Source organism: Ananas comosus, linkage group 6 (genome assembly GCF_001540865.1).
Source record: "Ananas comosus cultivar F153 linkage group 6, ASM154086v1, whole genome shotgun sequence".
Lineage (NCBI taxonomy): Eukaryota > Viridiplantae > Streptophyta > Magnoliopsida > Poales > Bromeliaceae > Ananas > Ananas comosus.
In genome coordinates, this window is record NC_033626.1 from 14,550,402 (window position 1) to 14,575,022 (window position 24,621).

At 41.8% G+C, this 24,621-nt stretch overlaps 5 protein-coding genes across 17 annotated transcripts; 3 read left to right on the forward strand and 2 right to left on the reverse strand.

Moving 5' to 3' along the window:
• On the reverse strand, positions 67-3,402 carry LOC109711818 (protein DETOXIFICATION 33-like). 4 transcript variants are annotated; one of them, XM_020235083.1, is made up of 9 exons: positions 2,575-3,402; positions 2,059-2,426; positions 1,885-1,971; positions 1,483-1,569; positions 1,228-1,284; positions 870-1,108; positions 667-785; positions 349-396; positions 67-278 (listed from the first exon to the last, which is right to left on the reverse strand). In XM_020235083.1, the coding sequence occupies exons 1-9, from the start codon at positions 2,881-2,883 to the stop codon at positions 237-239; spliced, it is 1,356 nt and encodes a 451-aa protein (XP_020090672.1). In that variant the 5' UTR covers positions 2,884-3,402; the 3' UTR covers positions 67-236. The 4 variants fall into 4 exon arrangements, with proteins under 4 accessions (XP_020090672.1, XP_020090673.1, XP_020090670.1 ...); XM_020235084.1 differs by having other exon boundaries at positions 349-438; positions 670-785; positions 1,885-2,426; positions 2,575-3,313; XM_020235081.1 differs by having other exon boundaries at positions 1,885-2,426; positions 2,575-3,270.
• LOC109711816 (rab escort protein 1) lies at positions 3,437-8,033 on the forward strand. 2 transcript variants are annotated; one of them, XM_020235079.1, is made up of 9 exons: positions 3,437-4,311; positions 4,507-4,626; positions 5,097-5,196; positions 5,879-5,917; positions 6,289-6,508; positions 6,641-6,716; positions 6,924-7,122; positions 7,275-7,355; positions 7,505-8,033. In XM_020235079.1, exons 1-9 carry the CDS (start codon positions 3,584-3,586, stop codon positions 7,592-7,594), a joined length of 1,653 nt encoding a protein of 550 aa, XP_020090668.1. In that variant the 5' UTR covers positions 3,437-3,583; the 3' UTR covers positions 7,595-8,033. The 2 variants fall into 2 exon arrangements, with proteins under 2 accessions (XP_020090668.1, XP_020090666.1); XM_020235077.1 differs by having other exon boundaries at positions 6,289-6,716.
• LOC109711819 (transcription termination factor MTERF6, chloroplastic/mitochondrial) lies at positions 8,147-10,283 on the reverse strand. 3 transcript variants are annotated; one of them, XM_020235087.1, is made up of 2 exons: positions 9,883-10,283; positions 8,147-9,409 (listed from the first exon to the last, which is right to left on the reverse strand). In XM_020235087.1, exon 2 carries the CDS (start codon positions 9,402-9,404, stop codon positions 8,409-8,411), a length of 996 nt encoding a protein of 331 aa, XP_020090676.1. In that variant the 5' UTR covers positions 9,405-9,409; positions 9,883-10,283; the 3' UTR covers positions 8,147-8,408. The 3 variants fall into 3 exon arrangements, with proteins under 3 accessions (XP_020090676.1, XP_020090675.1, XP_020090674.1); XM_020235086.1 differs by having other exon boundaries at positions 8,147-9,422; XM_020235085.1 differs by having other exon boundaries at positions 8,147-9,596.
• Positions 10,753-21,697, forward strand: LOC109711231 (tetratricopeptide repeat protein SKI3). Of its 7 annotated transcripts, none has more exons than XR_002216545.1 (24): positions 10,753-10,919; positions 11,058-11,135; positions 11,233-11,463; positions 11,596-11,718; positions 11,961-12,044; positions 12,126-12,176; positions 12,825-12,917; positions 13,238-13,378; positions 13,446-13,526; positions 13,745-13,992; positions 14,078-14,249; positions 14,312-14,427; positions 14,525-14,582; positions 15,220-15,285; positions 15,613-15,831; positions 16,421-16,472; positions 16,798-17,171; positions 17,257-17,351; positions 17,591-17,830; positions 17,930-18,573; positions 18,884-19,087; positions 19,183-19,468; positions 20,231-20,415; positions 21,329-21,697. XR_002216545.1 is itself a non-coding variant. In XM_020234174.1 (22 exons), exons 1-22 carry the CDS (start codon positions 10,908-10,910, stop codon positions 19,365-19,367), a joined length of 3,567 nt encoding a protein of 1,188 aa, XP_020089763.1. In that variant the 5' UTR covers positions 10,753-10,907; the 3' UTR covers positions 19,368-19,880. The 7 variants fall into 7 exon arrangements, 4 of the variants coding, with proteins under 4 accessions (XP_020089763.1, XP_020089765.1, XP_020089764.1 ...); XR_002216546.1 differs by lacking the exon at positions 21,329-21,697 and adding an exon at positions 20,026-20,134 and having other exon boundaries at positions 20,231-20,830; XR_002216544.1 differs by lacking the exon at positions 21,329-21,697 and having other exon boundaries at positions 20,231-20,830.
• Positions 22,543-23,470, forward strand: LOC109711234. Its single transcript, XM_020234180.1, has one exon. The coding sequence runs from the start codon at positions 22,803-22,805 to the stop codon at positions 23,145-23,147; it is 345 nt and encodes a 114-aa protein (XP_020089769.1). The 5' UTR covers positions 22,543-22,802; the 3' UTR covers positions 23,148-23,470.

The following is a 24,621-nucleotide window of genomic DNA, read 5'->3' on the forward strand; positions in this document are numbered from 1 at the left end:
CGTCAGGTAGAGTTCATCACAAATTTGGTAAATTAACAAGCATGCAGATAAATTAACAAAAAGTCGAATCGCAAGTAAACAAATTTTCTCAGCATCAGCTTTGCTGATCCTTGTTCAGATTACAGTCGGTCACATAGAGAAGCTGTCTCTAAACGGCTAAACAAATTTCTCAATTAAACAAAGGGAAGTCCAAAATTACCTAAGATGGATTATGCATTTACTGATACTACATCCATCTAGCCTACCCATGTTGCAACTCTATCCCGTGCTAATTGTGCCTGCAAGAACAACTCAATATTAATCATATTAAAGTTAGTGATTGCACATTTTTTTTATATAAATCCTCACCTCCTTATCCCAATCTGTCCTCCAGGTAATTACTACGAGTATAATTGTCTGCAGAAGAACTCCGAAGAGCACACCACCCCATATTCCCCGAAAAAAAAAAAAAGAAAAAAGAGTCGTCCTATTAGGGCTTCTAAAAGTAAGTGCTGCTGTTTTTTCTAAGGGAGAAATAAGCGCTGCATTTTTATTTTTATTTTTATTTTTTTACAATCGATGAACTGGCATGCAGCTTGCAACACTAAACTGTTAAATGCATATATAAAAGTAGTCCTTAAATAAAAATTGCAGTAAACATGAGTGAACAATTTAAGCAACAATTACCTCCAAGCCTAAATTTAATTTGAAGCCAAGTAAAGCACCAGTTCCCAGCCCCACCACATAGTAACAACCAAGATTAATGTAGGCTACAGTAGACTGCCAACTAGCTCCAATGGCTACCCCTGATCAGCAAAATTTAGACAGAATTTTAGAATATCTTTAATTCAAAGAAAAGTCATCCGATCTGTTTTAACATCATAACTCGCCTGATAAAACTGGTTGTATGCTACTGAGGAAAATCGAAGCCGCCAAGAAGAAAGCAAGTTTGCTTACTTTAGCCATAACATGCTGATCCTCTGTGAATAGTGCGGGGAAATGCTCCCGTGTTGTCAGAATAATGAGCATAACGGTGGTCTGTATTGCCACCGATATCATAATCACCACCAGTACCGAGAACTTTGCGGCTTTTGGGCGCCCTGCACCTAGTTCGTTGGAGACCCTCACACTGCAAATATAAAACATAAGAGAACAGTGAAAAAGAAATGGCTAAAGTGCAGAAGGAAGCAATAATCAAATTCGCGATTTAATTTTGCAAAGAAACATGGCCAAACTGCAAAGACACACCTTACTGCTGCAACAAAGCCCAATGGGATCATGAAACTCCATCCTTCCATATTCATGCTGCGAAAGCGAAAGAAAATATATCAAAATCATGCCGATGTATAACACTTTGTTCATAAGATATGCACAGACTCGACAAGATGAGATGTATTGCAATAAAGATTTTAGCATTAGAATTGGGAAATAGAAGATGAGATGGACCGGTAAGGGTATATACAATAACAAACGAAAAGAGAAGCAATTCTTGGTAAAACTTACCAGATGGAAGCAGCATCTACAGCAATTTCAGGGTCTTTCAGAAGTCCGGCCAGTAGAATTACTACCATCATAGTCCAATACTCCAAACTGCATATTAGTTACAGAAATATGCAAAAGTGTAAAAGATGAAGGGTCACCTACAGGACGGCAAGAGTCAAGAAATATAAGTGCCAAGAGAAAGGAACAAGCTTATACTGCACAGAATTTTGCAATCTCGTAGATATGAAGGATAATTTTAATCCTGCTTTATTCAGGCCTAGTAATTGGCAGGTTACGTACAAATCCTTACAAATCGGAAATGACTTTTTCTAGTCCGTAGATAAATCAAAAGTTTGGCGGAGTGAGTGCCACAAGCATGAGTGATAAGTTCGACAGAAGCGTCGAATGAGAAAGAGAGCAGACCATAACATAACAGCTGAGGCGACCGAAAGCCACAAGAAATCGACCAAATCTGTCAAAGCCAGCCATGAGAAACCAGTCCAGGCGTCCCTGCATTTCCCCGAGAAAAGATAGGCTAACTGGCCAGCAACCAACAGAAACCAGGCAAGATTGAGAGTGATTGCAGCCCCAACCAACCCCATATTAAGTTTTATGATGAAAACCCAGCTGAGAGGCAAGTGAACCGCTAAGACAGTCGCTGAAATCCCTGCCATCACCCCAACCTTGCTTTGTGCTTGGAGGAACTTCTCGATCGGGAAATCTACTGCAAAGGCGAATAGCTCAGGAATCATCCATATCGAGAATCTTCCCGCCAGTTCGGCAATCTCGTCAGTCTGACCCAGCAGCTTCAAGATCGGCGTTGCGAAGATACAGACCGTCGATAATACTAGACCCGTAAGTAGAAGAATAATCCAGGATCTCTGCAGGTAGATGCCTAGCATGTGAGGCTTTCCTGCCCCGTAGGCCTGCCCGGACAGAGTTTCCAAGGCACTCCCCATGCCCAACTGAAATCAGAAGACGAGAAAAATGACTAAATTTTGTGCGTTCCTATCGTAGTGTCTGCGCGAACAGAGCATATAAAAGCAGCAAATGAATTGCTTACAATGTATTATTATTATTATTATTTTGGGTGAAAGGGGGTTTGGTGCGTACCATAATGCCGAAACCGATGCCGGAGATGACGAGATTCTGGAGACCGACGGCGGCGAGCTCGAGGGTTCCGATGTGTCCCACGAGGGTCTGGGTGACCGACCCCAGCGAATACTCGAACAGAGACGTCAGTATGGCGGGCCCTGCTATGCGCCACACCAGCTTCAACTCCCTCCACGTCTCTCCCAACCCCCATCCCCGCCATGGCCCTTTCCTCTCCACCACCTGCTCCTTCTCCTTCTCCTTCTCCTCCTCCTCCCTCCTACTCCTCGCGAGCAGAGGTGCGGCAGTTGAAGCAGAGCCTAAGCCCATCTCCTGCGGCTCGTGGAAATTGTGTATAGTAGTGTCCTGACCAAAGACCAGCGCTCACGAGTCAGTCGACTCTAGCTTTTTAATATTCTCGTGCTGTTGACCCTACGGAAGGTTGATGATACTCCCGACTAAATCAGTGGGGAAAGCCGAGTGGAAGCGTTCAGGCGCGATCGAAATGAGTGCCGACGTGAACGATGAAAAGGCGCAGAGGAGGAAGCAGCAGCGTTGGCAGGCCTTTGAGTCAGATAGGAGGAGAGGCTGGCAGCCTTTCGCCTATTCCGTTCTGAAACTTGTGATGGCAGCGTTTTGGGAAGATGGGACGAGAGACTGCAGCGAATAATGTAGCTAATCTTGTGGCGTTGGATTAATTGATTTATGAATTTAAAATCCCAACGTGATGGCTTGGCGGTTTCTGCTGCAGTCTGCAACTTCGCGGAGCAGGCACCGGGTTTTGGCGGGTTAACTTTAAACCCGGTATAGAAGCCCGGGGAGTGGGCGGGGTGTGTGTGTTGGATTTTCTCCGGGCCGGGCTCGTAGTTATTCCAGCCCAACTTCACTCGGGCCGGCCGCACCGTAATCGAACCCAAACCCGCTGTCCTTCTCCGCGTCGCCCCCCGACCTGGTTCGCCATTACACCCTGCCGAGTCCGGAGTCCCTCCCAGCGCCGACTCGCTCTCGCTCTCCCATCCGATCTCTCGCCATGGCCGAGATCTCCGCCTCTGCTTCCACTTCAGCGTCGACTCCCTCCCAAGACTACCACCCCGCCATCGACCCCGCCACCTTCGACCTCGTCGTCTCCGGCACCGGCCTCCCCGAATCCCTCCTCGCAGCCGCCGCAGCAGCCGCCGGAAAATCCGTCCTCCACCTCGATCCCAACCCCTTCTACGGGTCTCACTTCGCCTCCATCCCCCTCCCTTCCTTCTCCTCCCTCCTCTCACCCTCCTATTCCTCCCCTTCCCCTCACTCATCCGCCGCCTCCACGCCCTCCTACGACGCGATCGATCTCCACCGTCGACCCATCTACTCCGAGATCGAGACCTCCGGCTCCCCTCCGGAACCTTCCAGAAGCTTCCTCGTCGACCTCGCGGGGCCCAGGGTGCTCTACTGCGCCGACGCGGCGGTGGATCTGTTGCTGAGGTCGGGGGCGAGCCACCACGTCGAGTTCAAGAGCGTCGACGCCAGCCTCGTCTACTGGGAGGGCCGGCTCTCTACGGTGCCGGACTCGAGGCAGGCCATCTTCAAGGACCGGACGCTCAGCCTCGCGGAAAAGAGCCAGATGATGAGGTTCTTAAAGCTGGTGCAGGGCCACATTGCATCCGATCGCGGCGGGGCGGCGGACGAGGGGCTCGGCAGAATCTCAGAAGAGGATTTGCTGATCCCCTTTGTGGAGTTCCTCCGGAAGCAGCGGCTTCCGCCGAAGATTAGAGCGTAGGAGCCTTTTCCTGTCCCCTCTTATCTGACTTCCTCTGCTCACACTACGTTACTTAAATTGCTTCAGTTGGACTGATTCTGATCTGCCCTGGCTCCGTACTATATTACGCTTACCTTCTACATTGTTATCCTCTTGCTCTAAGTCTTCTCACTGTTAGGCTGATTGATTGGTGATTTTTATCCTTTTTGTAGGATTATATTGTATGCAATCGCCATGGCAGATTATGATCAAGAAATTGTAGAGTCAAACAAATTGGTCACAACAAAAGAGGGCGTCGAGACTATTGCTCTTTACTCTTCATCCATTGGGAGGTAAGCTGCAAAACTCATATCTGATGGGTTTTGTTTTTTGATGTTGTGAGGATGGTATCATACTAGCAATACAAAGGCACTGTGGAATGTCCTGCTTCATAGAGGAGTTAAACGAATCTGTGTATCTGATACGACTTCTTTCCTGATGGTTTCCCAATTCATCATCATGTAAATTACATTTTTCATATTCGTATGCTATTCTTAGAGATTGTGGTGGAATATTCTTCATTATGTGCAGCCTTGAATATAGGATTGTTCACTAGAATAGTTTGCAAACGGTCTGATAGCTAGGGTTTTGTTCAGTTGCTAACCTATTCAGGTCCTTGCAGAAAGTCTTGACATACGGGGTCCCATTCTTTCCACTAATATGGATAGCCTATGCCTTATGCAATGCAATCTGCAATCGATTGAATGTATTTCCATAGAGCTTTAAATATCGGAAGATGCTTACTCAGTTGATATCATGGCAGGTTTACTAACTCAGTAGGCGCATTCCTGTATCCCATGTATGGCCATGGTGAGCTACCTCAAGCCTTCTGCCGTTGTGCTGCTGTTAAAGGTGCTCTGTATGTAAGATTTTGTGGCCGCGTTCTACCTTCGGCATAGCTTTTGCACTCTAGCTTGTGTAGTCCAATTCTTAGAGCCTCTTGGGCACGGTTTCTGTGGGTTTGGAGAGTGAGTTTGGACCTACTAGGCTGCTTGGAAGAAAAATAGCCTGTTGGGCTTCTTTGTTTCAGACAAGTATTTGCGTTGGACGTGTAATCAGAGAAGCTCCCACGTGGCAACTCTGTGGGAGTTTGTGCGCTAAAAGAGGCAGAACACAACATGCTTTCAGATAATTGATATTTCACCAAACAAAAGAGAAAAACCTTCTCAGTATTTCCCTAGACAAAAACCTTAACCATTTTCCCCATATATTATCCTCCTTCCATCTATCTGCTGAGCACTCTACAACTTCACTTTCACCGGCCAACAGCCTGGCCAAAAGGTCCTTGTATAAAGAAAAATGACCAGAGATATTTGAATTGGATTCCAAGGACAAATATTATATTTAGATAAGAAATATTAAGGTTTTTTGCAGTCTCCTTTTTAAGATTCTCTTTTACACTAGCTGATTTCAAATATTCACTAAAATTGTCTAGTATGCATCTACTGTCGTACTTCAACTAGTTAGTTTTTTTTTTTTTTTTTTCTTTCATTTCTTACTGCTGATTTATCCCCTCATAAATCTTTGTGTTAATGTTCTTTTCAGGTACTGCGTATGCCAGTGGTTTCCCTTCTTATTGATAGGGTACTGATTACCATTTTAGTATTCAACCAGTCATATCTTAAGTTCTCATGGTTTTTATGCTTATAATTCTATCTTTGAACTGTACTTTTTCTCTTGTTAATTTTTCGTTATAATCAAGCCATCATGTATTGTTTATTGAGGCATATTTACACTGCTTGCTAGATAATCTGATTTCCTTGCAGTATGCTGCTATACCCTGTAATTGTTGTCTTCATAATAACTCATCGATCCATATCTTTCTATTATTGCCAATACTTGGTATATCTAGAATTACTCCGTATATTTCTTGATCTAAAACAGTACTTTCATTTACTATAGATCTGCCCCGTTAGTTCATAAATGATGCGCACTCTATTTTGTTATTTAATCAGGAAAAGAGTGAGTATGTAGGGGTCAGATTGGCATCTGGTCAGGATATATTTAGCAGTCAGCTGGTAATGGAACCATCTTGTCAAGTTCCACCTTCACTCTCACTTTCTGAAGACTTAAATACATCAAGTTCTACTGGAAATGTTGCTAGAGGAGTTTGCATAACCAGCAGTTCATTAGAACGGGATTCATCAAGCGTTCTGGTGGTTTTCCCTCCTAAATGTGAGAATTGCTTCCTATTTTTCATTAATATTTCCTCACATACAGGAACATTTGTTTGTCAACTTTTCCATCTAATCATTAGGGCATTTTGCTATATGCCTGTTAAGTCTATTGCATGTGTTTTTGCTGTAGCTTTATATTCAGAACAGTTGACAACTATTCGAGTGCTGCAGTTAAGCAGCAATGTAGCAGTTTGTCCCCCTGGACTGTAAGTTCTTCTGAACCTCAGTAATGATATCAAAGAACCAGATGGATTATTTATTGTCACAGTTTTGTCTGCATTTCTTTCTGCTTGTTTAGCTTTATAGTGGAGGATATACCTAGAAGCAGTTGTGAAGAACTATTGCATTTAAATAGCATGATATTTGAAGATAAGAAGTTAAAGACTGTTCTTGTTGGACATTCCCTTTTGCAGGTTTATGGTGTATCTTTCAACACCATGCAATGATGCCATCATAGGAAAGGACTATATAAAAGCAGCAATTCATGCTCTCTTCGCTACTAATACTCTGGGTAGTTCAGAAGGTAGTGTAGAACCAAATACCGAAGATAAGGAAAGCGAAACCAGGCCAACTGTACTATGGAGCTGTGTATATGTTCAGGAGCTTGCACAGGTACATTTGTTTCACCATGGTAATTTGGATAGTTCAGTTTGCGTGTGCAACCTTAATCTTTTATCAATATCTCATCTTTTGGCCATACTTATTAGAGAATTGGATAGTTTGTTTCTCTTCCTAATTTTTACTGAAATTTTCAAACACTGCAGGGTTCATTTGGTCCGGTATGTTTATCTACATTGCCTGATGAGCATGTGGACTACAGGAATATAATAGAATCAACTAAAGAGGTACTGCAGGTCTACCATTTGCATATAGTTAATAGGGACTTTTGCTGCCGTATTTAACCAGTCAGAATTCTTGTGCTTAGTCATCAAATAATCTACTTTACTCATATACTTTCACTAGATTTTGGCTTATCGTGTTGCTATTTTGGCAGTTATTTTCAAAGATGTATTCCCAGGCAGAATTCTTGCCTCAGACCTCAGAGCCAGGAGACATAGAAGACGATAATGGTTCAGCTGAATGATACTCCTACATTAAAAAAGGTATAGCTGTTAGAATTTTCTACAAGAAGGGATGCTCGTATTTTATACAAATGGACCAACATGAGAATAGAGGTTCACTCGCTATGCAAATTGTACTATGCTGTAGAAGATGCTGCTTTGAGTTCTCTAAAGCTGATAGTCGGCCCTGTGTGTGTATCCAGCTGGATTTATACAACCGGGCCATTTCTGCTGCAGTATTTATACAAATTATTCAGTGGAGCAAATTTGATTTGAGGCTTTTAGCTATAGCTGGAATTTGTAACATTACAATTTTCATATATCTTCGAATTATTTTTTTTGCTGGTCAATCGTCAATTTGCTCGGCTGTGCTTCTACAGTTCTACTTGCCCGGTCTGTGTAATCCATATACTCCTTTTCTTCTATTGTGTTTCTCCTTGGAATCATTGTCGAACTTTCATACATATTGCCGTTATGAAGCAACCAGAAGAATGTAATGCATCTCGTTTTACCCGAGTATTTCTTTTACTTTTAGAATGCAAAAATGAAAGCAGAAACCCACAGTGGCAAATGCCTGTCGGAAAGAGCATATATCCGGTTTTGCAATTTTACAGAGCTGTAGATGGAAAGAAATCCATTAGTGGGAACTTAAACCACCACCATCAAATAATGCTGAGCGGAAGCAGAAACGATGATCAGCAAATGCCTGCCTCAAAATAAGCCGTTTTACATTTCTCCGTTCACATCATCTTGAAACAAAATTGCTAGAATTGCTGTCCAAAAATTCTACAAACATCAAAAATAGCAGAAAAAAACTGTCCAATCAGAAGAAAGGAATCAGGAATGCCCTGCCATTAATCCGAACTTCGTAACAAACTTCTTTTGATTGCAGTTAAGCATCTCACTTAGGCTACAGTGCAAGTTGTTCTTCTTAACCAACCTCTGTCGAAACTCTAGGCTCTTCTTCAAACCATGCCTGAAGAACTTCGGATACTCTGCGGCCTCACCGATCCCTCTCCCCATCTCTTCTACCAAGAACTTGATTCTGGGCTCCAAGGAGTTCTTCACACTCTTGATCAGAATAGGCGGGTACCCAGCAACCAAATCTTTAACTTGGGCATTGTTAAATCCACATCTCCTTAAGAATGCTAAATTGGGCTTCAAAATCTTCTCAACATCCCTGCAGAGCACTTCAGGGAAGTTTATGACAACCCTTCGAAGGTCTAGCTCACTTAGCCCTATTGATTTTAGAAATTCTGTAGTGGGAAGAAGCCGCTTCTCTACACTGTACCCCATGATGAAAGGATCCTTGGTGAGAATTTTTCCTACGACTCCTTCCTTATTGAGGCCTAAACTTGAAAAAAAATCCACAATCTGGGAGAACTTGGTCTCGATGCTGTAACTGATAAGCCGCGGGTTGAGCAAAAGCAACTTACCCAACTGCTTTTCGGAGATCCCGAGTGCCTGGAAAAAAGCCAGAAGGGGGCATAGCTTCTCTTCCACGCTGTGGGCGAGTATGTGGGGGAACTTAGTAATTGCCGAGGCCACTTCACCAGGCTTTGTTCCCAATGTCGAGAGGCACTCGACCGTGGGAATAAGCTTCTCATTCAATCCCAGAGCAAGAACTTTAGGGCACTTGGAAACAACATGAGGGAGCTTCCTCTCCTGGATCCCAATGCTTCTCAAGTAGTTCCAATTCTCTGAGGCTTTGTCTCCCTCGACGCTATGCAGCCGCTTGCATCTTCCGAGCATGGATTGTATGCTCTTATCATCAAAACCTTTATCTTTCAGAAACCCTAGAATGCTAGGCATCTGCTCTCCGCTGCTTCCCATAGTTCCTACAAGCGCCAGCTGTTGCAATATAGCATCATGCAGTAGAATGAGAGTACATTGACTGAACAGTTCGCGAAGCACAAATGGCCGCGGTGGTCGAGGCAATTCATCAAACACAACAAGGACGGTCTAGCGGAAAGAATAAGGGCCATCCCTTTCTCAAGTATGTACAGGCATAAACAGTACTAAAACCTAACAACATGAAGCTCAAAAATTCAGAATAGAGAAACTGGAAAGTGTGATCGAGAACCATTAAAAAAAAAGAAGAAGAAGAAGAAAAATGACGGAAAGAGAAAAGCACCCTTCTTCCTAAACAGGAAAATTGCAGAGAAGATATCACAACGTAGACGAATTGTTACCAAATTTATAAAGCAGCACGGAATAGGAGGAGTACAGTTGATAGAGCACATATTTGCAACACAGACACTTGTGTGACAGTGAGGAGTGGTGATGAGTAAAGTACTAAAGAAGTGCTTACCTTGTTGGCCGCGAGGGAAGGAGAAAATTGGCCCAAGCCTAATATTAACTAATAAAGGGATGCTAGGACAAAAACCATGGCCTGAAGACCTGCCTGCCTTCTCTGATTACCTCATCCCTGTTTGTTTCTCAACTGTTCGTTCCGAGAAATCAGAGCCCTTATCCGAAGAGAAGAGGCATGTATTTTTCTTCGTACAGGGTAGCCATCAATGAAACCTTACCCCTTCGTGCATATTTACCAAAATACCCTCATTCATTTCTCAGTTCCTACTCACCTGCGCTGGGTAGTTCCGTCGTTTCGTACACCTGCGCTAAGTTTTAACTTCCGTCGCCGTACGATTCCCACCGGAGGAGGAGCGCCGGGCAAGAAACGGGACGAAGAAAGCCGTGTTATCTAAGAACCGTTCGAAATTTATGTATAAAATTTTTAGGCTATGAGGGATGCTCGGTTCAATTAAATTTTTTTAACAAATATCAAAAGGGTTAAATGCACCAGCACCTGCCCCCCCCACTGTAAGTTTCACAGCCATCTAAATTTTATTACTCTATTTTTTTATTTTTTAAAATTAATAACTATAACCATAACTATAACTATAATTTAATAACTATATGTTATTATTAATTTAAAATGACTAATAAGAGGAGGCAATATTTGTAAAATGAAAAAGGAAAACAAGAAAAAATAATGGCCGAGATGGCACAATCTAACCCATTCGCTCGTTCTTGCCGTACTATTCGGCCCCAAGCCCATTGATAACCCAAAGGAAGCAAGATGGAGAAAATCCGCATCTGGGCCATCCGGCCTGGAAGCCCATTTCACTCTTCAATTCCATCCCTTCGTCCCACCTCCTGTAGTGCATGTGTATTCAGTAATTCAGTATTCATTCATTACTGTTTCCTCAACCCTCCCTCTCCATCCGTACCCAACTCCCTCCTTTTCAAACCCCACCTCACCTTCCCCTCTCCCACTCACCGCATCCCGGATCTCTCGCACCTCCTACGTCCCCCGGAAGCAGCCTCGTCACGATGCCAGAAACGGTCTTCTTCACTCCTCGCCCGCCCCAAAAACCCCTTCTATAATTCTTCCCTTTTACTAACCCTGCGTCCCTTTTAAACCCTTTTACCTCCTCATCTCTCATCTCTCTCTCTCTCTCTCTCTCTCTCTCTCTCTCGCAGGTGGACGATGATCTCTTCGAGAAGTTGCAGCAAACCCTAGAGTCCGATCCCAACAACCCAAACAACCATTACAACCTCGTAAGATCCCTTCCTCTCCGCTCTTGTCTTTTCCTAGACTTGTTTGGTGAACTTCCCCCACCCTTGCCTCATCGGTTTCTTGTGGGCGAACATCCAGGCCCTCTTCTTGTGGAAGAAGGGAGAAGAATCGGAAGAAAGAGAAGAATCCAAGCGGTTCAAGGAGCGAGCAGCTGAGCATTTCTTGACCTCCGCAAAGCTGAACCCGAATGAAGGCGCCGCGTTCCGCTTCCTCGGGCATTTCTACGGCCGGGTGGCTGCGGACGCCCAGAGGGCTTCCAAGTGCTACCAGAGGGCTGTCACCCTCAATCCCGAGGATTCTGAAGCAGGAGTCAGTGAAGAATCAGGATTTTTATTTTCATTTTTTATTTTCCTTTCCAGAAATATATGAAGAATCTGTGTCTGCTTAGGGTTTTTACTGCATCGTTTTACTGCATCGAAGTTCTTGCAATGTTATCTGTAGGAGGGACTATGCGATTTGCTGGATGGAGAGGGAAAGGAGAACTTGGTGATTGCTGTGTGCAAGGAGGCCTCCGACAAGTCTCCGAAAGCTTTTTGGGCATTTCGGAGGTTAGGATACTTTCAGGTAGACTAATATGTCATTCATTAGGAACTTGGAAAACTCTTTACAATGTTTGTGCGAATGAACAAGAATGCTAAGATACAAACGCCCGACAAAAACTTCGTAAACATAATTCTGACCTCAAAGGTGCATGCCAAGATCTTCATTTAGTTTAATGTATATCGAATTTGCTGAATTTTGCTTGGCTTGTAGATTAGTCTAATTCTACTGGGATCAGGTTGTATGATCATGCTTTGGGATTTCAGGTCCATCAAAGTAGATTGTCAGAGGCAGTACAAAGTCTTCAGCATGCAATACGAGGTTATCCAGCTTGCGCTGATTTGTGGGAAGTGCGTCTAAATTTGTACAGGAACGATCGGTTTGTTCATTTGGTTGCTAAATATTCCTAAGTGTTGATGTTGTCATCTCAGGCGCTTGGTCTTGCGTACCACCGATTGGGTATGTTTACTGCAGCCATAAAGGTATACTTTTCACCACAGTCGGTTCTTTTTCTAGGCATTATTGGTAACCATTAATTGTAGTTCTTAGATCCATTGAACACTTACGTGGGAAGAAACCTTGCTGGCAGCGAATACATGGTGTGAGATGTCATTCTGTCCTTTTATCAATTTATCTAAATACGCCTTTCCTATTAAGTAAACATTTGTACTGCTTGCAAATGTCTGTACTTATATAGTTATTCCTTCATGGGTTGGTGTTGCTAAAGTAGACTATTACATTTGGGGGAACATTTGTAGTGCAAACTCGCTTTTAACTTGCCGGCTTAATATTAATCTTTTCTTTAGCAATGATGCTTTATCGCAAAGTTTGTCGCTCAACATTAATGGCGCACTGTATTATGGAAAGGCAAACATAATCTTTTGACTGCTATTTAGCTTTCCAGCAGACATTGTTATAGTTCACACTTTCTTTCATGCTTATATTGATAGCTCTTTCTTAGTAATATTTTTATGCTTGGAATCTTCAATTTAGTAGGCATATTGTGAAAAATTGAAAGATTATACATGCATTCGTAAAAGTTGTCATTCCAAATATTTAGATCTTAACTTTTCAACGTTTGCTGTAAATATTGACTTTTGTTTTTTTTTTTTTGTTTTTTTTCCTAATAGTCATATGGGCGAGCCATTGAGCTGGAGGGATCGAGAATTTTTGCACTAGTAGAGAGCGGGAACATCCAGCTAATGCTTGGCTCTTTTAGAAAAGTAAGACTGTCACTTGTATATCTTAGTTAGTTGATAGAAGTTGAGCTGAGAAATTGGTTTGTACTATCAGGTTTAAGTTTTTGCTTTTGGCAGGAGCATGAACATATTCTGTTAAAAGACTAAAGGCGAATTTAGTTACTATGTTTTCACAGAATGTTTTCCTGAACAATGTTACATAAACTATAACTTCATGCAAAATTCTGTTTAACATGCTCCGTTAGGAGTTCTTTCATGAAAACTGTGAGTTCTGAGTGTCCTACTGAATATCTTTTTGTTTTCTCTCTTTCTCTCTCTTTTTTTTATTCTATCAAATGTTATAGGGGGTTGAGCAGTTCTCATCTGCCCTGGAAACAGTACCTAACAATTTAGCTGCACAATTTGGGCTTGCTTCTGGGTTACTTGGTTGGTCAAGGCAGTGTATTAGTTCTGGAGCCTTTGGTTGGGGAGCTACTCTATTGAAGGTTAGTATCGATAAAATATTCATCTCAAATCATGTTATGTTAGGATATTTACTTTTCTGAATTGTAGGAAGCTGCGGAAGCAGCAAAAGCTTGTACGTCTTTGTCGGGAAATCAATATTCTGCTTGGAAGTTGCAGGGAGATATACAGGTATATGTTTGAGAATGTTGTTTGTCACAAAAAGTTTGTTCATGTGAATTTTCTTTCAGTTCATATGATCTTGCAAATGCCCATATCACTATGCTAGTCGATTTCTTACCCGAATTTTGTATTTCTTAATTTTCTTGGTCATTAGTTCAGGATGAAAGCCCAGTCAGTCCATTTGTTTCTAATTTTTCCTTTTTCATTCCATCCATCTCTTTTATCAGATTGCCTATGCGAAATGCTTTCCATGGGAAGACAAAGAGGACAGCCCAGAAGTCGATGAGAAGATCTTTAAAGTTTCTATTGATCAGTGGAAAAATACATGCCTTCTAGCGGCAAATAGTGCAAAGTGCTCATATCAACGGGCTTTACACCTAGCTCCCTGGCAGGCTAATTTATACGCTGATATTGCAATGTCAGTGGATCTTATCTATTCTATGGAAGAGAAAAAGGAACCCGACCCTGCTGTTTGGTAAGGATTTTTTATTGTACGAAATTCAAATACTCTCCTCTTGCTTATTGGAAGCTGGCTTAGTAGATTGTTTAATACACATTAGGCAGCTTCCTGAGAAAATGTGTTTGGGTGCCTTGCTGCTGGAGCCGATTAATAAAGAGTTCTGGGTCATATTGGGCTGTTTGTCTAGTAATCATGCTCTAAAGCAGCATTCTTTTATTAGAGGCCTGCAGTTGGACATATCTCTTTCAGAAGCATGGGCATATCTTGGAAAGGTATTTGATTGATAAATTCTTCAATTCTTGCAACCCATGAATCTGATCCTATTATGTTGCAGTTCTACGAAAGTTTAGGTGAGAAGCTATTGGCAAGGCAAGCATTTGATCGTGCTAGAAGCATTGATCCTTCTTTAGCCTTGCCATGGGCTGGCATGTCTGTTGGCTATCAGGACAGGTAATTTTTTATTTCATCATTCCAATCCACATATATTTGATTTTCAGAGAGAAGTGGATGTCATATCTAGTTAACTTAATCCATATGTTTGTTAAAGGACTAGCTTGGCAAATGAGTCTTTTGAAAGCTGCCTAAGGGCTGTGCAGATTCTGCCTGTAAGTACTATTATTTCTTGTTTTATGTCTTTTCTATGCTTTATATTGGTTTTCTTCTGCAGCTTTCCTTGGTGTCTCTGCACATTATAGTTTCATCATATTATTTGTTCTAGACAAATGGGCCTGTTCTTCTTTTTGATTGATATTGCCCTAGTTTTTTTTCAACTCATTTTAGTACTATTGCTAGGTACAATGTAAATTTTATATAAATTTTTTTGTGTTTTTGAAGTATGTTTGATGGAGCTAATTCTGATTGCCCAGTTACTTCAGACAGTCAGTAATTGAGCTTCTTACTGAACACGAATTCACCACTTAGCTGCACTTTCATTAGTATGATCTGATTACTCGGCATGTTGTCTTGCTGCTCTTTCAGGGTGTTTGTTACAGCTTATATGTTTGCATGAGCACTTTTTTATGATCCTCAACTATAATTATTGCAGTAACTTGGTTCTTCTTGTTTCAGTAGTATTGTGTGAGACATTTTCTTCACCTTGTCTTGGAAAACCTCTTCACATTTTTAAGTTATTGGTATAGCTTCATCATTGCTGTGTGCTAGCAATTTTGCTTTTAGCTTACAGAGTTTCTTGTTTGTCATGGAAAAGTTGTAGCAGTCATGCTTATAATTTGTTTTCTTTAGCTTGCAGAGTTTCAAGTTGGCCTTGGAACAATTGCGATTCTTTCTGGTCATCTTCTGTCCCCTCAGGTAAAAGGCGTTCTCTTTCCTTTGAGTTTGCCTAGTATTTTTTATATTACTGATGAATTAGTCAGTCTTGTGAAGCGACTTGAAAATTTATTATCGGTCCAAAAAATTCATATGGAAAAGAAGATGCTAGTCAGTTCTGGCCTTTAATTTGGTGGTGTATAAGATTTGTTTTCGTTCACCGAGGCCATACGATGGACTGGCAATTTATTTGAATCACTCATGACATTGTAGTAATTAGATTATACTGACTTTGTGCTGGAAACCTTTCTTTGTGCTTTCGTTTTCCTGAAAACAACCTGTTTAACGAGAATGCATCTTTTCCTCTAGGTATTTGGAGCCATAAGGCAGGCTGTTCAGCGGGCGCCTCATTATCCTGAATCACATAATTTAAATGGCTTAGTATGTGAAGCGCAATCAGATTATCAGTCTGCGGTGACTGCATACAGGCATGCCAAATGTGCTCTTGCCATCATGCCCAATTCGAAGGCAGATATCAACTCTCATCTTGCAGATGTATCATTTAATCTTGTCCGATCACTCTGTAAGGTAAAGTACGGAGTAGCTATTACTAATTCAATTATAGATTTTAGCCTGCATACTCATGAATACAATTTGTTGCACCTATACCTTTAAACATGGTCCATATCTGTGTGTGCGCCCTACCGTTCAACTTTTGTCTTAGAATCTTTGAAACATAATGGTAACTTATGAAGCTTTGGTCAACCTTTGACTACCAGTTTTAAATATTGGTGGAAAAAATGTGTCAATTTTCTGAGGCATGTCTTTTCAAGACATAACTAAACTAACCCGTTTTTCTCAAACTCCCTGTGAAATGAACTCTTATTCATGTCATATTTATAAAGGGGAAGATATGCAAATATGATATATCTTAAGGCATAGGTAATTTGTACACACTTCAAATGTGCAGTTGTGCATGCGTGCACGTGCTTGTATGTCGAGTTTATGCAGAAATTTCATCTGTGATTTCTCATTTTTGATGATATATATAGGTTCAATAGGATAATTGCATGTCCTGTTATTACCTAATGCACACGCATTTGTATTTGAACATGTGTGCATTTAGATGGACAGAATCTTCATCGTATATGTATTTTTCTGTCTTGATTCAATGCAGGCAGGACTTGCTTTTGATGCTGCACAGGAATGTGAAGATCTGAAGAGAAAAGGTATTGGTGTATTATCTTGGTATTATCCAGAAAATTTAATGACTAGTTCGTATATCGAAGAATAACCTGCTACAATAACTAAGCCTTTACTAGCCATTTGAAGTTGACTAATAATAGAGAATGTATCCATTTAGAAATTTGTTTCCTTTCTTCTTTGTTTTTTACTTGCTCAATAAATAGTAAAGTCAATTCCTTTCTTTAAAAAAAATCTTTGTTTTTACGTTTAATAATATTGAAAAGTGGGTTATATCAGCATGAACTGTTATTTGTAAATTTCTAGGTTTCTGTAGCTTATTGAGCTAAACTGTTTTGTTATTTTTTCAAGGTTTTCTTGATATCAAAGGATTGCAAATATATGCTGTTATAATGTGGAAACTTGGACAATATGATTCAGCTCTCACCATTGCTAGAAGTTTGGCCAAAAATGTCTTAACCATGAACCAGACAGGTGTAGCTGCTGCTATAGGACTAATAAGCTCGTTAATCTACAGCATTTCAGGAAAGGAATCTGCTATTGCAGTGATACAGAAACTCCCCGGTCAGTTTCTGGAAAGTGATAGAATGAGACTAATTATCTCTGCATTAAGTGCTTTAGGGCCAAGCATGCAGCTGCAGTTGTCTCTACCAAGTATGTTTCAGACAGTGGTATCCTATGGTGTGGTCAATGAAATTCACTCAATCATTGCTCTCAGCAAGATGGTAGCTATACGTGCCTCTGATCTTCTATTTCTTTTGAATGGGCTTGGTTTTCTACTTTATTGATTTTTGCCTTTCGTAATTGCAGATTAGCAGTGAGTTAAACCAAGATTTGAGAATTGATCATGGGGTGAATTACTTGAGAAAAGTTCTTCACATGTATCCTGACAGCTCTTTATTAAGGTGCTGATAATGTTTGCTTATTAGTGTAACTTGTTTAGCCACGCTCCAGTTTACCTTTTCTGAGATTCTTGTATGTAGGTTCCTCTTACACATACATTAGCGGAGTTCATAATTCGGGTGTTACTAACAAGCATAGACACAAAACTAGTAATATGAGATCTTTAAATAATATTATTCCACAATTTCCATTTTTCTAGCTTTTCTCATCTATCTTTTCTTTTTGGCCTTGCTTGTGACAGAAGCCAACTGGGTTCACTTTTACTATCCAGAGGAGACAGGATGGCTCCTCATAAAGCAGTTGAGTGCGCTCCTTTATCTGATGGTCAGACAGCCAAGCCGGGTTTTAAATCACCGGACGTAATTCATGGTGCTGCAGTAGTTTCTTGCTACGCTTGCCGTTCTACTATTCCGAAGTTTTCTTTCTCAACCTGTCCTGTTCAGCATATGCATCAAAAGTCGAGAGTATATCATCTTCAAAGGTACCTTTCTTTTTATTAGCTCCTCACATATTAGTATATTTTCTCACCAAGATTATTATGTAAGACTGAATATTTCTTTTCTCTGTCACCTGTGCAAAGATGGCTGCATCGAGAACCATGGAACAGAACTGCACGATATCTGCTTATACTCAACCTTCTGCAGAAAGCTCGTGAAGAAAAGTTTCCTGAACGTCTGTGTATTATTTTAAAACGGTTGTTAAAGGATGCTCTTTCTAATGAAAGTTACTTGGAAAAGAATAAACAATGTCAGTATGAAAAGTTCATTCTTCTACTCTCTGCTTCAGAGATCAGTTTGCAATCTCGGGACTTTCTTGAGTGTATCAGTTGTGCTAAGGAGGCATTAGGTGTTAATCCTTTGAACACTGAACCCTTCTTTGCACACCTACAACTGTGTCGTGCCTATGCACTTCAAGGGAATATTTCAAACCTTAGGGATGAATATGCGAACTGCTTGCGGATCAGTACAACCAATGAAATTGGTTGGGTAATGCTTAAATACCTTGAACCTAGTTGTCAGTTGGAGGACTCATCTGATGCAATAGTGGTAAACCTCCAAAAGTGCATCGAAAGGAAAGGTAATTCCTCGAATTATTGGGTAGGACTATTATATTTAGCTTGTGCTCAATGCTTTGTATGGGCTGAAGACTACGTAAGTGCGGAGCAAGCTCTTGCACAGGCTTGTGCTGAAGTGGATGCTGACAGCTGCCTCTTGCTTTGTCATGGTATGGAATCAGCATTGTTGTTTTTATTCTTGATTTTGATTGTCTGTGCTGATAGAGTGATTAACTCTTGTGCTTCTATTGATCTATGGGGTTGGGGGGTGCATCACTCAGTTATTGGCTACTACCAAATAATGATTGGCAGTTTGTTGTCCCTCTTTTATTTACTCTTTTGTTCCTTTATTCTGTGTTAGCAGGGAAACTGGTTGAATTTTCAGTTATTCTTTTAGACAATTTGTTCAACTCCATAATTTTCCTTTTCTAGATTAGGGTTTTACTTCATCGACATTCCGATTTGCTTGCCGATTTGCAGGTGTAATCTGTATGGAACTTGCTAGGCGGGAATGTGTTCCTCAGTTTCTATCTCGTGCTTTATCTAGCCTCACAAAGGCACAGAAGGCCTCACCAACTCCTTTACCTATTGTCTCCTTATTGCTGGCTCAAGTAGAGGCCAGCCTAGGTTCCAAAGCTAAATGGGAGAGAAATCTCCGTTTAGAATGGTCCTCTTGGCCGCCAGGTTTGATCTCATTATAACAAGATGGGTTTAAACAACATCTCCCTGTGGGTAAATTGCTTTTCATTATTTTTTCTTCTTTTTTTTTTTTTTGACAGCTATGAGGCCTGCTGAGTTGTACTTTCAAATGCACTTGCTTGCGATGCAGTCAAGTGCAGTTTCTGGCCAACACTCTGGTGTGGAGTCATCACAAAGCCCGGAGAGGTGGCTTCTTCGTGCGATACATCTGAACCCGTCATGTTTGAGATATTGGAAGGTTTTGCAGAAGCTCGTAGACAGCTAATCACTTAATCATCTAGATTATACAATTCCAGCAAATGCTCTTCGCTCCTTATTAGCAGCTGATTGTGTTCTCCCGTATGGTGGCTAATTACAGTTCATATGGTAGGTTGAGTGCTCCCTTTCCTTTCTCTTTGCTATTTCGTAGTGGCTTTTTAGAGTGGCCACTCTTTGATGAAGTGGCCATTCTTTGTTGTTGTTGTCATCTGTGTTTCATATGAATATAGGCTAACCTTACATTAGCTGTACATTATGTGGATGTTGCGACATGTTAAACTACCTTGCATACAATAGAGATCGATGGTGGTGGTAACTGGTAACTGGTAACTGTTTGAGTCGATGCTTGTGGTCGCTCTTTCAAGCCATTTTTGGGCCGTATTTTCCATTTAGTAGAAAATCTGTCTATAGGTTTTACAGTAGTGGCATGGGGAGTAGAGGATTTCTGTGTAAGTAAAAAATATTTTACCACCTGTTGGCGACCTTCAAGATGATATGCTTATGAAGAACTTTTCTTGCATGAACTGGTAAACATTTTGGGCATTACAGCCTAAGCTAGTTTCAGAGTTTTGAGTGGGTACTTAAGTATGTAATTAAGTTTATTACACTTTGCGCTTCTGTCCAGACTTGGAATGCTGTCATAATTTTTCAATCGTTCTCATCAGGAATCAGGATGTGGTGTGCAGCAGCTAGTGGTGGGGTGGGGGGAATGTTTCTATGATTCAAAATTTTTTCCGATTTCCGATCCGATTCTCCCTGCCCTGTTCTTACATAGTAAATGCGATGCCTACATTATTTACTGCAGCTTTCCGTTGCCATTCATTTACGTTGTGGACTCTGGTGTCAGTCGTGTGATAAATTTTATTACAGGGATCGATCGGGGAGGGTGTGGTTGGTAGGAACTCGGAAGTTGGAAGGATCCGTTGTGTGGGGATGAGGTTGTGCACCAATCGGAGGCCATGTATGACTCTCTCTCTTCCCCTTCTAGGTTATCGAACGACTCCGTGGCACATGTCAAAAGGGAAAGAGAGAGCCAAGTGGACTGGCGTGGAAAGGTATGTGATTCTCGTCATTTCCGTGGGAATCAACTCCATTACCGGAGCAAACTATAAAGAATGCATAGGGAATTAGTCATAGCCCATGGAGAATCAAAAAAAAAGAAGAAAAGGGGAAGGAAAAAAGAAAGTTGTGTATCAATAACAATTCCATTGGTTGCTTTTGCCATTGCTGTTGCACAGAAGAGTAAGACTTAGAGAAGAGCGGATCATTGCTGGCTGCAATAAAGCAACGGAGGAGTGGGGAGTGAGGACCACACACCCGCCCGCAGCACTCTTGAATCTTGAGAGAGAGAGAGAGAGAGAGAGAGAGAGAGAGAGAGAGAGAGATGTTGGATGATCAGCAGTTGTCCCTTCTGGGTCAGGCATGCATGCATGGATGCTTTTACTTAATTGCCTCCTCCGCTTTTGTGTCTTGGGTTGACCGGACTACACCATCTTTTTTTTTTTTTTTTTTNTTTGCTTCTCTTCCGTTATTGTTTGCTTTGGTCGGGAGGAATCTGCCCTAGTGCGCCTCCGCTCGGGACTTCCACTTGGGTCGACTAGGAAGCTTTTCTTGGTTTCCACTTGGGTTTGGACCCAAGTTCAAAGAAACCGGTTCAAATTGCTAGGATCCCAACAAATCAAGCGACGCTCGGGCGGTTGGAAGTTGTGATTTTTATTTATACACGGTCCACACCTGACCCATTATTAGTGGCATTATTTGCCACTGGACAAAATTATCATGAGGTTGAGTTCCGGATTGCTCCTATATATATGTTTGCACCGGAGGCCCCCTCGTCTAGTGCGGTAAAGCAAGCATTTTGTGATTACTCGTGGGAGATTCTAGACAGCAGGCATTCCATATAAAAACTTTAGTCGGGTAAGGATTAATTACACTTTAATATAGAAACTGAATTTAATTTTTTATCAGATTTGAACCGCTCCAGATGATACCTCCAATTGAAGCAGAGGACCTAAAGTGAGTGTCCTGGAGCTCCAATCATGGCGGGAAGAAGAAAACAAGAAGAGGGAGAAGAAGAAGAAGACTGAGGAGAAGAAGAAGTAGAATTGATTCTCTAAAACGATAACTGTTTCAGTTACAACTCATTCCCTTTTATATTCTGGGTGAGTGGCATTATTGTAATTACAATGAAATCCAAACAGTAAAGACAGGTTGCCAGGGTGGTTAGGCTGCGGACGGCTGGGATCGTCTTATATTAGAGAAATCGGACGATCCTTGTTCGTCACTTGGCCCTGGCCTAACTCCCTCTGTAACAATGAATAACAGGGAAATGGAATGAAAATCGGATCATTGAGCTTCATGAGCAACGTTGCCTTCTCACTCCGTAATGTTGGGTTTTATTCTCATTTTACAGGTGTATCAGAGCCCCCCCCTTCGGCAGATCCTTGTCCCCAAGGATCAAAGTTTGGGTTGCAGATTTTCACTATTATTTTGGGTCTGAGAAACTGTCTTTCAACGCTCGCTCGCAGGGTGTCACTGGAATCTTCTTTATTGGATGAATACCATATTATTTAGTATTTTGAGGTGAAGCTTACCATTGTTTAGGCTTCCCGAGAAGGGAGGGGGGCGCATCCGGCGTAACCAACGAGTAAAACGACATTGAAAATCTTATGTGATGTATTTTGGGTACCGTCGATCGAGGTAGCTTCCGATTTCAAGCACACACAAGGAACAATGTAGTTTAAATTAGCCTGTTTGTCGGGGAGTAGCTCTCTTGCATAACGTTGCAGCTCGTTTGGAGTTCTCTCGTGTGCAAAAGGAGGAATACGAGACATGACCCTTTGCGGACAAATATTGTGATTTAATTCGAACATCATGACCCCGCCAATCAAAACTTTGTACCCAAGTACCCTAGCGCTAGCGGCGACTCAATTTTCCTTGCTATATTCTATGCACAGAAGTCCGCCTTGCGTACACGAGGGATCATGCTGTCGCTGATCACCGCACCGCTGCTGATGAACGGTTGGATTATATCCATGCGCACCACCCAATGTGGTCCCCACCCGAACCGTCCATCTCTTCCACGGTGAGTAAAAAAGATTCGAAATAAACAACAATCCGCAAACTTCCTTTCTTTTTCATGTTGGTTTTATATATGTGCTTGCTTTGATTAATAATTAATAACATAAACTTCCAAATTGTGTATCAGAGTGCCGGGAAAGCAATTTCAACTCTCTGTTAGTTTCTTAGTAGGGTGACGTGTTAACACTTCCCCATATATAAAGGCAGGGACCAGAACAGGCTAATACATATCTGTAGCAAGATCCCATGACCAACCCTTTTAGTCCTCCTCTTCTTCCTTCTTCTTTTTAGCTTTTTTTTGTTTTTAATTATTATTATTTTTATTTGATCTCCTATTCCGGAAGAGGAGAGATCGACGGAGATGGAGATGGAGATGGAGATGGAGATGGAGGGGGAAGGGCTGAAGACTCGGAGCTTCCGCTACGAGGACTACAACAACAGGAGGGCGTTCCTGAGGAGCTACCCTCTCCAGTGGGAAGATGAGGAGGAGGAGGAGGAGGAGGAGGAGGGGGAGGAGGCGGCGGTGAGCTCGTCGTCGAAATCAAAGGCGCCCCTGCTGGCGAAGACCCGGCTCGTGGCGGTGTTCCGGTGGGGGGAGGGGAAGCTTCTGCTGCTGAGGCGGCTCAAGAAGAAGGTCGCCTTCTATCTCGTCGCTTGCCACCCTTTTCGCTTCAAGTCCTCTGCCAAGCTACTGATCACCGCCTAGCCACAACACCTACGGCCACGATCCATATATATTAGCGCCACTTGTTCCCCTCCGTCGCCGAACACGACTGCTTTTTCTTTCTTCTCTTTCTCACCCCCCTCCTCTCCACTCCCATCTAAATCTAAAGATATCAGCTGTATCAATCTTTATTTGTATCTGAAACGTCGAGCCGTGGTTCAGTTCGCAGGATTATCATATTATTCTCATCTTATTGCTTTCCCGAATCTCTGATGGTGATTTAGCTAGATGCGTCAGCACAGTAATGTTTAGCAAAGAAAGAAAGAAAGAAATGAGAACCAAAAAAAAAAAAAAAAGGATTTAAGGAAGGATGAGTCGCTGTGATCCTCTTCAGAGTTTTGCTACCCTTCTTTTTCCCATCTCTGTTCCTTCTCTATCAGGAGGATTTCTATGGGATCATGCATGGTTTCTAAACATCAAAGTATGTCACAGTGATTCCCCCTTGTAGAGCTCGCCAACGATGGCGGCCTTTTATTTTACTTCTTCCCGACATTAATTTTCCATGTTTCTTCTCTGCCTTCGAGTTTTTTTTTTTTTTTTTTTGTTTTTTTTGTTTTTTGTTTTTTTTTTTCCCTTCTTTTCCTGAAGAGTAAACAAAGGGTGAACTGATCCCCTCTGTATATGCGTACCCACTGTGAGCAAGCTGTGGTGCAGGGGTCTTTGATGCTCTGACGCCTGATTAATCTTCCTGTACTGTTTGGATTTTAGGAGATTTGATTAATTAAGAAGGCGCGCACATTCGTCTTATTAGTGTTTTGTAATATGAGGATTATGGCATAACATCTAAGAGCTCCTTCCAAGTACTTACTGTAACTTTAGAGCGGAGTTCGGAAGGAGGAGCGCAGAAAACTCGTTGGAGCTCGAGGTTTTCCAAAGTTTCCTCCTCGAGTTCCATCCTTCTCCTCCATAGCAGCTAGCTTTCCCAATATATGCCGAGTTCTTCTAACAGGTTCTCCCTCTCGACCTTGCTCCTCCTGTGCAGCGTTAATGTTTAACATCCTTTTTGGTCAAAAAGCAGTCGAAACACCGAGAGCGGATTTGTTAGATATTTTCCTCAAGAGGATCAGCTAGCATATCACTGCTTTTCGCACTGTTCTGTGCTACGGATCGAGCTCCCACGCAGCGACGCTTTGATTGTGATTTAGAGATTAATACATGCTTAGCTAGAATTGGTGGCGTCTTAGTTAGTGCCTGGCAAATTTCTAAATTTATGATCAACAGCAGTAAATATCTTTACGAGAATATGATTACCAGTGCAAGTCCCTAAATTTTTTTTTTTTTTTTTTTTTTTTTGAGTTCCCGCAAATTTGTAGGCGCTGGCTCTCGCTCAAGGACTCTAATGGCAATTTTGAATCGCGGCAGTGGTTTGTAGCATAGCATATTTTTTGAGAAATAAATAGCACGCTATCCGTTTCATTTATTTTATTTAGAAATAGACTTAGTTGAAAATATGAAT

What these genes read in the sequence shown, in the direction of transcription:
- LOC109711818 (XM_020235084.1), bottom strand. Translation starts at nt 2,883, where the DNA reads ATGGGCTTAGGCTCTGCTTCAACTGCCGCACCTCTGCTCGCGAGGAGT. An exon ending in GCATCGGTTTCGGCATTATG is followed by an intron (nt 2,427 to 2,574) that starts GTACGCACCAAA and finishes TTCTGATTTCAG; the next exon opens with TTGGGCATGGGGAGTGCCTT. An exon ending in GGACAGATTGGGATAAGGAG is followed by an intron (nt 279 to 348) that starts GTGAGGATTTAT and finishes TTGTTCTTGCAG; the next exon opens with GCACAATTAGCACGGGATAG.
- LOC109711816 (XM_020235077.1), top strand. Translation starts at nt 3,584, where the DNA reads ATGGCCGAGATCTCCGCCTCTGCTTCCACTTCAGCGTCGACTCCCTCC. An exon ending in CTTCCGCCGAAGATTAGAGC is followed by an intron (nt 4,312 to 4,506) that starts GTAGGAGCCTTT and finishes TCCTTTTTGTAG; the next exon opens with GATTATATTGTATGCAATCG. An exon ending in CTGTTAAAGGTGCTCTGTAT is followed by an intron (nt 5,197 to 5,878) that starts GTAAGATTTTGT and finishes TGTTCTTTTCAG; the next exon opens with GTACTGCGTATGCCAGTGGT.
- LOC109711819 (XM_020235087.1), bottom strand. Translation starts at nt 9,404, where the DNA reads ATGGGAAGCAGCGGAGAGCAGATGCCTAGCATTCTAGGGTTTCTGAAA.
- LOC109711231 (XM_020234174.1), top strand. An exon ending in TGTTTACTGCAGCCATAAAG is followed by an intron (nt 12,177 to 12,824) that starts GTATACTTTTCA and finishes TTTTCCTAATAG; the next exon opens with TCATATGGGCGAGCCATTGA. An exon ending in TCATTGCTCTCAGCAAGATG is followed by an intron (nt 17,172 to 17,256) that starts GTAGCTATACGT and finishes TCGTAATTGCAG; the next exon opens with ATTAGCAGTGAGTTAAACCA.
- LOC109711234 (XM_020234180.1), top strand. Translation starts at nt 22,803, where the DNA reads ATGGAGATGGAGATGGAGATGGAGATGGAGGGGGAAGGGCTGAAGACT.